At 43.7% G+C, this 12705-nt stretch overlaps 1 protein-coding gene across 1 annotated transcript in view; it reads left to right on the top strand.

Moving 5' to 3' along the window:
* shank2a (SH3 and multiple ankyrin repeat domains 2a) overlaps positions 1-12705 on the top strand; it is a 141750-nt gene that overhangs the window by 111008 nt on the left and 18037 nt on the right. Inside the window, 4 exon segments of the mRNA XM_084541366.1 lie at positions 6214-6349; positions 8158-8238; positions 10284-10307; positions 12194-12232. Of these exon segments, the coding sequence (XP_084397492.1) occupies positions 6214-6349; positions 8158-8238; positions 10284-10307; positions 12194-12232 (280 nt within the window).

Genomic DNA, 12705 nt, shown 5'->3' with positions numbered 1-12705 from the left:
ATTGGAGTTCCCTTAACCAATCAGCAACGTTTGGTAATGACGTATATTGTGCGCCGGAGTTCAGGCTCTTACGCTTACCACTTACGCTTCCAGTTCTGTCCTGTTGCTATTCTGTTGAACTACAAGCTCCGCTGGCTGGACTACAAGCAACTCGGCAGGCGAGTTTCACGTCATCACTCAACTGTTCGCTGATTGGCTAAGACCGCGTGGTTACACGCGAACCGCAGAAGGGCAATTTGGCCAGACTCCGTGGCAGACCGAAATCAAATTTCGGGCGGAAACGTAGGATGGTGACAACCAGGCTACAAAACACCTTCATGGCTCAAAGACCTCATGGTGTTGGTAAATCTGGAAAAAGTGGAGTATTACTTGAAGGAGTCACCTGGGTTCTCTGGTCTTTAACATAGATAAATAAAAACACTTCAAGATAAACGAGGCTCTCACAACACAGTCATTGATCTGCTCCTTTTTACATTCAAGGAAGCATTGATTAGTGAGCTATGATTCATGATTTAATTTATAGTTTTCCTATTTAATTATTTTTCTGATTTATTTATTTATTTTATTTGCCTATTTTTTCTGAATTATTTATATATTTCTTGATTTTTTACTTACTTTTTCTGATTTATTTTATTTATTTTCTATTAACTGCCATTTTTCTAAATTATTATTTTATTTATTTTATTTGTGATTTATTATTATTTATTTTATTTATTTCCATATATTTTTCTAATATATTATTAGGAGCAGGACAGTGTTTATTGCATTTCATTGCTCCTGTTAACTGAATAAACACATTTATTAAATACATAAATGAATAGTGTGTAAAACCTTAAAACCTTTGCATTATGTACATTAATGCTGGATTATCCGACCTCCTCTGGCAGCCTGGATTAGCAGCGTGTCATCATGGCCCACATCTGCACGGGTCAGATTATAATTGATTAATCAGATTAGGGGCTGAATTGGATTGAGCGTTCAGACAGACCCGGGGTCGGGCCGTGTTGGGCTAAGTGGTCCGGATGATGCTTGATGTCGTGGAAACGTGGTGATAATGATAATGGGCTCTGAATGGGCTGGGTCTGACACAATGACGTAGTAGAGACAGACATGAGGACATCACTGTGTGTTTTACTGCCATGTGTGACCGCTCTGCTCTGCTCTGTGTGTGTGTGTGTGTGTGTGGGTGTGTGTGTGGGTGTGTGTGTGTGTACTATTGATTAAACAGTTAATTTCCCGCCATAAAGCTGCTGGTCTGCTGCTGTTTTTCCTGCTTGTAGTCGATGGTCCTGCACCACTCTGCCAGTTTATGGCCTTCAGGCTTCATTTGTCTTTTCTTTTTTTTACACTACTCACTCTCTCTCAGTCCATTAAGTCTCACACATGTGTAATCCATATGTGTGTCAGTGTTCAGTGGCCGTGTCGACTCAGGAAGGTAATCGATATCACTAATCGCCTGCATGAAACTGATAACGGACACATTGATTGGCCCCTGGGGGCCACAGTCCAGTTAGTTACTGACACGCTGCAGAGCTCAAGGTTCAGACAACACATCAGTGTAAAAGTTATCACGCTTCAGCAGTCTGCTACCTTTTACTTGTTGACATACTTCTAGCTTTTTGGTGATAATAATAATTTCATTCATCTGTTTCTCAATACCAAACCTAAATGATCGTCTTGAAACCAGCCTGAACTTCTACTGCACCCCAAAAGTTTTGCGATGGAAAGTCAGTCTGGAGTCTCTCCATTGGGAACCGATTCTGCCGGGCCAATCAGATCGTTTGGGGCGGGGCTTAATGTATTGATGGACAGAGGAGTAACAGTAATCATATACGTCATCTGAGCTCTGTGGAGTTAAATTATCTTAAAAGTCTCTGATCGGTTGGAGGACGATCCAAACTATGCGGATGTATTTTTTCTCTGTGCTGGTTGAAACATCCCATAATGAAATAAAAATGGAGAGTTACACCACTCTATTCTCTGACTGTTCCCCTCATAAGTAATCTGAAATTACACCAGGAGTCAGAACGGCTCTGCAAATGTTCAATAAACCAATCAACCAAAGTTCAGAGGCCTCAAACTCTTTGGTTTTTCATACCGTACTTAATCCAGATAAACCAAACAGCAAAATATCATGTTCTATTCAATTGCTATTCGATGTTTTTATAAAACATGTCTTGACCTGTAACCCTTTATTGTAATTTCAACGGTTTTAAATGTTAAATCCTTTAACCGTTCTCTTGTAGAACCACTTGTGTTCTTGGTTCTCGTTGTCTTGCTGCATGACCCAGTTTCTCTTCACATTCAGCTCATGGACAGATGTCCTGACATTTTCTTTTAGAGTTCACTGCTAGAATTCAGAATTCATTGGTCCATCAATGAGGACAAGCCGTCCTGGTGCAGCAGAACAGGCCCAAACCAGGACATTAGCACCCCCATGTTTGATGGAGGGATGAGGTTCTGATGCTGGAATGATGCAGTGTTGGTTCATCTCAATCAAACCAAACTATTCTACTTTGGTCTCATCTGTCCACTAAACATTGTCCCAATAGTCTTCTGTCTTGTCCACATGATGTTTAGAAATGTTCTTCTTGGAGAGCAGTGTCTTTGTCCATCACACCATGGTTGTTCAGTGGATTCATCAACATTAACATCAGCCAATGAGAGAGAGGCCTTTAGCTGCTTAGAAGTTCCCCTGGGTTCCTTTGGGACCTCTCAGACTATTATGGAGTGATCTTTGTTGGTGGACCACTCCTGTGGAGGGGAACAGTCGTCTTCAATCTGTCTGACTGTGGATTATTTGTGGGTTCCAAACTCTTTAGAGATGGTTCTGGAACCTTTTCCAGCCTGATGAGCAACAACAACTCTTTCTCTGAGATCCTCAGAAAGCTCCTTTGTCCACAAACATGTGTTGTGAAGATCAGACTGAGACAAATCCCTGATTTATTGAAACTAAACCAGGAACTGAACCACACCTGAGTCTCATTACATTGATGGAAACACTTCTGAACACATGGACTCTGACTGGATCCTAGAGGAGCTCCTCTCTGATATGTAATATTGGTTCTTGTTCGTGCATAAACAAATACCAAAGCAGAATATATTTTTAGAATATTTCTGTTTCATGTGTTTGATTGTCTACTTTCTTGAAAAAGGAAAAACTCTGTGATCACCTGAAAGTGCAGTTTGACGTTGATAGACCGATGTAAAACCGGAGATATGGAACAAAGATATTTATCCAGGCGTAAAAGGCGGGCATTGCATTTCTTTTCTTCCTCCCACCGTCCAAAGACATGCTGGTTAGGTTCATTGGTGATTCTAAATTGGCCGTAGGTGTGAGTGCGCTCGCCTCTGTGTTAGCCCTGTGATAGACTGGAGACCTGTCCAGGGTGGACCCCCCCTCTAGACCAATGACAGCTGGGATAGGCTCCAGCCCCCCGGCAACCCTTCACAGGACAAGTGGTTACAGAAGATGAATGAATGAATGAATTAAAGTCGGTAGTATTCAAAAACGGCCAACATAAAAGGCTAAGAAGCAGCACTAATAGAGAAACAGTGAAAAGCATCAGATTTTGACTCTGCTTCAGCAACAGATCCAAACAAACTGAAGACGAAGAAGAAAAAGATTCATGATTCAGGTCATGTGTGTGTGTGGGTGTGTGTGTGTGTCCATCCTTCTATTGTAGTTACATAATGGGTAGAAAGACAGAGCAGATTACATAAGGCTCCTCCTAAATGTGAACCAGTGCGCTCGCCTCTGGATCAGCGAAGCTCGGCGGAGGGAACACCGGGTCACGGCTGAAACAGCTGCTGGAGCTTTTCTCTCTAATTACTCAAATGTTTGCCCTCGTGACGCCTCCGTTTGTTGGATTAAAACCCAAAGAAAGACACAAAACTGCCTCGTCCACCACTTCTCCTCTACCACCACCTCCTCTTCCCATCCATCACTCCCCTCGGTCTCTCTGTCATCACTTCAACTGACCCTGGAAGAAGAGAGGGGGAGGGGGGAGGGAGGGAGGAGATGAGAGCGGTCCAGCAGGGCCCAGATATCAAATTAGACGAGCGGTAATGAGATTTAAAAACTGTCCCAGGGCATGCGTATTTGAAACAGAAAGCACAATGTGTGTGTGTGTGTGTGTGTGTGTGTGTGTGTGTGTGTGTGTGTGTGTGTGTGTGTGTGTTTGCTCTTATTTGCACAGGCCAAAAAAATAAATCTGATATGAGTGTGGGGGTGTGCAGCGGTTCGGATGCCGGCTACATAATAATAATATGAGCAGGATGTGGATGTCGCTGCTGGCTGGTGTTTGTGACCTCTACATGAGGAAACACACACGAACACACACACACACACCACACACACACACATACACACGTCGACTTTAATTACTCACGCTGTCTGAATTTATTTTTTAATTTATTTTTTATTTTTTGGCCACAAACCAACTGGTCCTGATTGTCTTTGAAGTCTGACGGCGAGGGCAGCGGGCGCGGCTCCTCTCCGTCATGAATATTGAAATTGAATGAAGACTGGCAGTGGGACGCCCCGGCCGCCACCGCCTCATTTACATATCTATGACCGGCTTTAAATGGAATTTTTCCAGCTTTTCCCTTGAAGTCTTCTTAGAGCCCAGACCTCGGGATGAATTAGACTCTTGAGATTTGGAAAGTCACAACTCTTCTCTCTTCTCCTACACTCTGATTGTTTTAATTAGACTGAACTCAGAAACCAAAGAGTCAAATCTTCACAATCAGGACGCTAGAACTATGTGAACATACTGTAAAAGATGCTGATCAGACAATCGATCCGTTTCACTTCCTGTTCACTTTTTGCGGTTGCAGGAAGTAAAGTATATGTTCACATTAGAAGGTTCAAACCCTGTTTGCATCCACACAGACCTGAGAAAAGGTTTCATCAGCCACAACCAGTGAGAGCTGGTGTGTGGGTGGATCCTGTCCCTCACATTATGGACCAATAGTGTCAGTTTATGCCACATTCAGATGTTTAAATCACTGCCGAGGCGTAATATCAGTCCTTCCCTCTTCCCTCTGTCTGGTCACACTCCTGCCACATCGCTCCTCAGTCACTTTGATGAACCTTTCCTACCTGGAAATAGCATCCGTCCGTCCGTCCGCCATGAACCCACCGGTGGCTGAAAGTAGCAGAGAGCAAACGCTGCAGGAGTTTAAACGTCTTCTGTGCGAAACTTTACTCATGGGTTAAGGATTATACTTTTTTTCTTGCATAAACATCAGTAGGAGACCGTTTTTAATTTTAGTTTTTGTGAATGAAATCTCAGTGTCTGTTAGTCTTTAAATGAGTCCAGACGTCTTCCCAGGAGATGATCTCATTGTCCATGTTCTCTTTTATTCTGTCTTTTCCACCTCTATCATGGCATCCACCCAGTCTTTAAAGAGCTGCTGTTGTCAGTTTTCCAGTGTCTCTGAATAATTCTGGATTAATCCGACCATAATGTGGTGATGGACTTAGTTCTGTGTAGAGACCTATAAGTACCTACATCTACATCTGGACCACAACATAGACTCAGTATACAAACAAGGTCAGAGTCGTCTCTATTTCCTCAGGAGGCTGAGGTGGTTTAATATCTGCAGGAAGCTGCTGGACATGTTCTACCAGACTATCTACCAGTGTCCTCTTCTACTCTGTGGTGTAGAACACCTTAATCTCTTAACTTTGCATTCTTCTTTGCTCTGGTTGGTTGGTTGGTTGGTTGGTTGGTTGGTTGGTTGGTTGGTTGGTTGATTGATTGATTGGTTGGTTGGTTGGTTGGTTGGTTGGTTGGTAGATTGGTTGGTTGATTGGTTGGTTGATTGGTTGGTTGGTTGGTTGGAGAACTATCCAGTTGTGCCCAAATCATCGGCCGAAACAGAATGAAATCAGTGCACAAGGCTAGTCACCTACCTGATCCCCTGTTTAATCACACTAGTGGACACGATGAGCAGTCAGTTTGCTTCATATTTTGATTTCATTAATGTCCAATAAAAAAACAGTGGTGTGTAGTTAAATATTTAAAACTCTTACCAGAAGTATTCCACCTGATCAGTACTATGTAGTGTTGTTGAGTATTGAAATAGTTTTGCTTCTGGGTTCAGTTACTCCAAGAAGTTCTCTTTCACTCATTCTTCGATCTCCTCTGAAGTCCTCAAGGATTTGAGCATTGCCAATGAATGTTCTGCGCTGTCCGATCGTTGCAGGTGAACCAGGAGAACGTGGTGAAGGTCGGCCACAGACAGGTGGTCAACATGATCCGCCAGGGAGGAAACCGGCTCCTGATCAAGGTGGTGACGGTGAGTCGGAATCTGGACCCCGAGGACACGGCGCGCAAAAAAGGTATGACGACCCCCCCCCCCCCCCCCCCCCCCCCCTTAACTCTAAAACTGTGACGTTCATACGGGATTAGAAATAAAACAACGAGCGGCTCCAGTTGTGGAACAGCAAACGAAACCTCACTTGAGGTTCAGATGTTTCCTTTAAAGATTCTGACGGAGAGAAGTCGAAGAGACAGCTGGAAAATAATTCAGACTCTTTTTATTCAGACTTCAATCAGAATTTGTCTAATTATTCAAATCTTCACTTCAACAAACATTAAAAGGCACATATGCTAGTCTTTGCGCGTTTGAAGGATGTAGTGAAACTCGGCAGAAGCTGGTAAACTTAATTCTTTATTAAATAATGGCGAGTGTACAGATTGCATTAGTTCCTGGCACATTTCAATTTTTCTTAATAGAACGAGGGATAAACCGATCCAGGGCTCCAGACTGACCTTTTTCATGGGGTTGATGTTTTAAAAAGCTCAAGGGAGCAACACATTTATTCATGTTTTAACTGTATTACTACCAAATGCTCTGGTAATAAATAGACTTAACCTACAGAAATGACAATGTGATGTTTTGAAGTTTCCATCGATGTGGTCAGTACAATTAAGCTTGTTCCAGACTCCGTGAGAAGCAAGAAATTTGTTCTTGCTCCTAGGCTTGCAAGAGCAAGAACAAAGTTCATTCTGTCATTTACACTTCACGAGAAACTCAAGTGCTGAACTCTGGGAAAGTCCTCATAAGCATTGTGGGAAATGCGGGAGATGGACGACGAGAGGAACTTTTCGTTTTGACGACTGGCCGTCAGATCACGCCGTTCATTCAGCATGCATCCACACACATTATGACGATCTCTACCCAGGAGACATTAGAGGACACACTTCTAATATTAGCATCTGGGAACTCACAGAGTGGCCGCTAGCATTTCCAATTTTCTGCATTAACCACGACCACAAAATGATGTCATTTTGTTGTCGCAGCTTGTTCTCGACACATCAACCGGGCAGAACTTTTTTCTCGTGTGGTGTCCGACAGCTATTGTCTGATGGATGCGGGCGTCAAGACGTCTGGCCAACATCCCAAAATAAGAAGAAAAGTGACTCTTGTCGTCCCACAATGCTTAGCGCGTGTGACGTATGCTGCAGTGGGAGGGGCCTATGAGGACTTCCCTGGAGTTCGGCACTTGAGTTTCTTGTGACGTATAAATGACCTGGCCAGAATGAACTTTATTCTTGTTCTCACAGCCCTAGGAGCAAGAACAAATTTCTCCCAATTTTGTTTCAGGCGAGGCCCTCCGCTCTGACAGATACTTTTTATTGATCGAGCAAAAATAAAAGACAGATTAATCAGTCATGATGCACTGCAGCTGATATTTTACTCTTAGTATCATTAGGGGTCAATCAATAGTAACTGCTGCTTTGAGGCCTGAGTCGAAGGCTTAAAGATGAATTAATAAATCAGTGACACAGGAGAAGAGTCTGCAGGTATCTGGTTTCAGTCTGGAGCTGTGAAAATTAAACACATTTAATCAAATGATCTGTCTTTAAAATATATTAAAAAACAAAAAGAATCACAGCTACTTTGCAGAATTGAACGGGAAACAGCTTTTGTTCTTCGACGATGATGGATGAACAAAGATCCAGACATCGACTCATCTGAGACGATTTGTTTTCTCCTGAGTAATGACTCCATTAGATGTTTAACTGCTTCTCAGCGTGTTTTATTTTTCTGTCAATCGACTGATGAATTGTTTCAGCTTTGAAAATCTGTGAGAAACCGTTACCACTTCTGCTTCTGAATGAAAACCCGATGTGTCCTCCTCAGCTCCTCCTCCACCAAAGAGAGCCCCCACCACGGCCCTGTCCATGCGCTCCAAGTCCATGACGTCTGAGCTGGAGGAACTCGGTAAGAGCGTCCTGGTTTGTGTGTTTTCTGTCACGGTGGCATCAGGATGTGAGTGTCTAACCTCACCTCTCTCTCTCTCTCTCTTGTGTTCCTCTTTCTCATTGGTTGATTAATCTCTCATTAGTGGATAAAGGTAAGCAGTTAATGCTGCTCAGCCTTCTGCCATCCCCTCCACCCTACCGCTGTCAGAATGCGACTTTTGTTCGGGCTAACTCGCTCTGCTTCCCATTTGATCATTTTGCTTTAGTTTGACTTTCAGAAGACAACCCGCTCTTCCTCCTCCTCCCTCCTCCTCCCTCCTCCTCCTCCTCCTTCTCCTCCTCACCCCTCTGTCCTCTGACATTCTGCATGAGGGACTCTTGCTTCTATTCTGCTGCACTCATTGGCTGCCGCTGCTGCCACAAGAAGCAATTTGAAAAGATTATTGCTTACATGTTGTTTTTATGTGTTTGCGGTGAGCACCACTTCAGACGAGAGCCTGGTGCTTCAACGTAAATGCCCCAATTGTCCTGATAGCTCCCGACAGATGAGTTAGTCAGCGATTCTGAGACGATAGGAAGGAAAGGAGGGAGCATGAGGACCAGGAAATCATGAATGTGTTCAGATTTAAAGTTGTAAACCTCAATATTTCAGTCCTGGACTTTGTCAGGACATGCAACAGCAGGTCTGTCGTCTGCAGCCAGACGTCTTTGTTTTTTAATTAAGACTTGAGTCGGTAACAATGACGACCTCCTGCTGGTTTTCCACTTGGCTGTGGAGTCAGTTTGCCTCGGGGAGGAAATGAGGATCGTGTGCAGTCTGATGCATGCAGCTCTTCATCTCAAAGCTCACTCCTGCTGCTGATGGTGGTTCAAACTGATCAGCTGAGGAGAAAATGCCAAATGATTATCGTCCACACTCAGAACAAACAAACACAAACAATCGGGGGATCCGGTCGCAAGTGACCAACGTAAAGTCCAGAAACTCGTCACATGACCTCTTCTTCTCATGTTTTATTTCATCAATGTGTTTAGATTTAATGTTGTAATCCTCAATACTTCAGTCCTGGATGATTTGGACATAGAGCAGAAGAGCAGCAGGTCTGTCTGTGGACATTAGTCCAGGTCCATCAGGCCACATTTGACGGATCTGATCTCAGTCCACATGTGCAGGTGGCCCTATGGAAACATTCAGGGTTGGAGGTTTTTTTGCAGGTCTCTAAAATAACTAACTTACTAGGGTGGAGATCAATAATAATAACTTAAACAGTGGTTCTGAAACAGCACTAGAGATCCATTAGAGATCCATTAGAGACAATAGAGATGTCTACTGCACCCCAAACAATGTTGGAGTTTATTTGCACACAGAAAAATAATCTGAGATCAGATCTGGAGACGCAAGTTAAGACACTGAAAGCTGGACACCTGCGATCGGATCGCCCAGGTCAGATGTTAATGTGAGGTCTGAACGGAGCCTTTTATTCACACCTCCTCTGATGTGGCTAATTAACACCATGAAGCCCATCAACCACCAGATAATAATACCTCTGCATCAACTGGATAGTCCTCCAACCAATCAGAGCCATTCAACTCCACGGTGCTCAGATGTATGACTGTTGTTGATCTTCTGTCCATCACCACATAATGCAAACGATTTGATTGGCCCGGCATAATCAGTTCATAACGGAGACTCTCCAGACCAACTGTCAGCCATAAAACAATTTGAGGGTCTTTGGGGAAGTCTGGTCCTGGCTTTAGGTCTGTTTTGGGAACTTGAATGCATCAGTAGAAGAAGTAAAACACGTGCAGCTTATAATTCACTCAGCATCTTTAGGGGTCAGTCATTAGTAACGGCTGCTTTGAGTCCAGGAAAAATGGTTGAAAGACGAATTAATAAATCACAGGAAGACACAGGAAGAGAATCTGCTTACGATGCAGAAAGTTCCCGACTCTGACTCGACACAGGTAGCATGTAAATGATGAGACGCTGCAGCAGGTCAGTATTATTTGCTGTTTGTTTGCTGTGAAGTCTCAGAACTCTCTTTCTGTTGTCGCCCCCATGTTTAGCCACTCTAAGGAAGAAGAAAGGTGGTAAGTCACTGCAGGCATGTTTAATCTGATCTACTGTGTCCACTTATTGAGTTCTGTCGCCTCACGCCGCCTCACTGTGGTCGACTAACACAATGATTTGCTCCTTCTGACTCTGAGTTAAACCAGATGGTGCTACTGTACGCCCATATTGTATTTGCATGATTTACGATGTGTTTTACTGCTGTTCTGAACGTCATCGTGCTGTAAATGTTGTTGCGTGTCCAAAAAACGAAGCTATGACAAATGCAGCTAGACTTGTTGGGTTTAAGTGACTAGTGGGTGGAGTTTAACAGGAACATCTGTAGGTGGTGCTCACCTGTAGGTCACACGACTAGAGTTTCCCATTTACAATAACACATTAATGACCACAGACTCAAGTCCAAAGGTGTGAACTGGGGAGAAGCATTTTGAGGAATGATGTTGGAAATGGTCTGTGTTCAGAGTATAGGCTGTATATAAATATGAACTACACGTCTCCACTTCCTCTCATTGGCCAAACTGATGCTATTTTCCCGGGGATACGGGCGGCGCCATCTTGTGACTTTGGAGCCAGAGTTTGATCAGTACGGTCCGAGGGTGGAGCCACGATATCGGTGCCCCGCCCACACTTCCTCCAGACTCACTTGTAGTTTCATTTAACTAATACTACGCTCTGCTCTACCTCCACCAGTTACAAGGAGATGATGGAATAAACACTGGACTTACTTTTAATTTTCTTTTTAACATTCACATTCACGCTTTATGGAGCGGTTGACATGGCAACTGGTAGTCGCCATTATGTCTCATATATATATATATATATAGCGTCTATAGCGTCAAATAACTAAAATGAAACCAAAAAATCCAAAAAATTGACACTTGAACATTCATCAACATTATATTAACTACCTAAAATAACAGAAACCATCCTCGAAAAAAAAAAATATTTGATGTGTATTTTAGTGTTTTAGTTTGGCCCAAGTCCCACCCACTAACATGGAGGGGGCGGAGCTTATTACCTATACTGCAGCCAGACACCAGGGGGAGCTCTGCTTGCTTTGGCTTCACTTTAGAGCTTCAGTTCCGCCGTCCATCTTTATAGAGACATGTTTTCCAACTCCCTCATCGGTTATTTAATTACGAAGCAGCTGCTTGGATGAAACGTCTTCAGGAAACCCAACAAGTCCGGCTGCATTTGTTCTAGTTTCACTTTATTTTTATTTCTTTGGCTATACCTGGATGATGGAGAACCTTCACAGACACGTTGTTGTGCATGTTTTAATGTTTTAGTGATGTTTTTTTTTTCCTTATTCACAAACACACGTTGTTGTTTCTTCTTCTTCTACTACTACTGCATGACTCGATTTATGGTTAAATGTCACCTCAGTTCTTCCTTGAACAGGCGAACCCAGAATCCTAGTGTGCAGCAGTAACGACAGCAACCACGCAAGAATATCAACCATCCCATGCAAAGAAATGTAACAGCAGACTGTTAATGAGGAAATGCAGAATGCTTGTGTGTTTGTGTTTGTGAACACATGAGCCAAATGTTTGTTGGGTTTGTCGTTTTTATTTCTTCCCGTGTCACCGCGGGCTCGTGTGCGTCTGTGTTTGTGTGCGTACGCGTTTGTGTGAAGAGGACGAGGAGGAGGTTTATTCCAGGAAATGATTCACACGAGGATAGGTTTCCAGGGCAACCGTGTTGCATGTGGCGTGATGAGCTGTAGCGTCGGTCCGACCGGGAGGCAAGGAGAGAGAGGAAATGTGCATCTCTCTGCTGTTTGTTTTTGTGTGTTTTGTGTGTGTTTTTAGCTCTAACTGTAGTTAAGGTCATTGATGCGCCTTTCCTCCCCCTTTCCTCCCCATCCCCACTTTTCTCCTCCCCCATTCCTCTCCTCTGTGTGTAGATGCGCAGAAGAAGAGGATTGTTTTCCAAGTCACTCTAAGTAATCACTCCCCTAATGCATGGAAGCTTTGTAGGGAGGCGGTACGGTCAGCGCAGGGATCAGAGCTAGCATGTAGCTTCTCTGGGCAAAACCCGTTAGCTGGACTCTTACCTGATGGCATCATCACACACCAGAGGGAAGTTCAGTTCTGCCAAATTTGCCGTTAACATCTTTCCAAAAAAAAAAAAAAAGAAAGCAAGAAAGAGAACGGCAAACTTGTCAGGCTTCACATTCCATTTCTCATTTTACATCTGATGAGGGAACGACCCTGAGAGTTGGATGATGCGCTGAGCCGGCTGTTTGGAAAGAGCTTGCACGGCTTCCGATGCTGGACGCACCCCGCCCCCTCCCGAAACATTTCACCCCCGCCCCCACCTCCCTCAAACAACTTTATTTCAATGTTTTCTGATTCCGTTTCATTGCAGTTCAGTGTGGAAGCACAAGGAAGGGTCGCTGTGAATGACTGGCTTGCG

Source organism: Chelon labrosus (assembly GCF_963514085.1).
Source record: "Chelon labrosus genome assembly, chromosome: 3".
NCBI classification, from domain to species: Eukaryota; Metazoa; Chordata; class Actinopteri; order Mugiliformes; family Mugilidae; genus Chelon; species Chelon labrosus.
The sequence above is the reverse complement of the archived record's forward strand: the minus strand, read 5'-3'. Positions and strand labels throughout refer to the sequence as shown.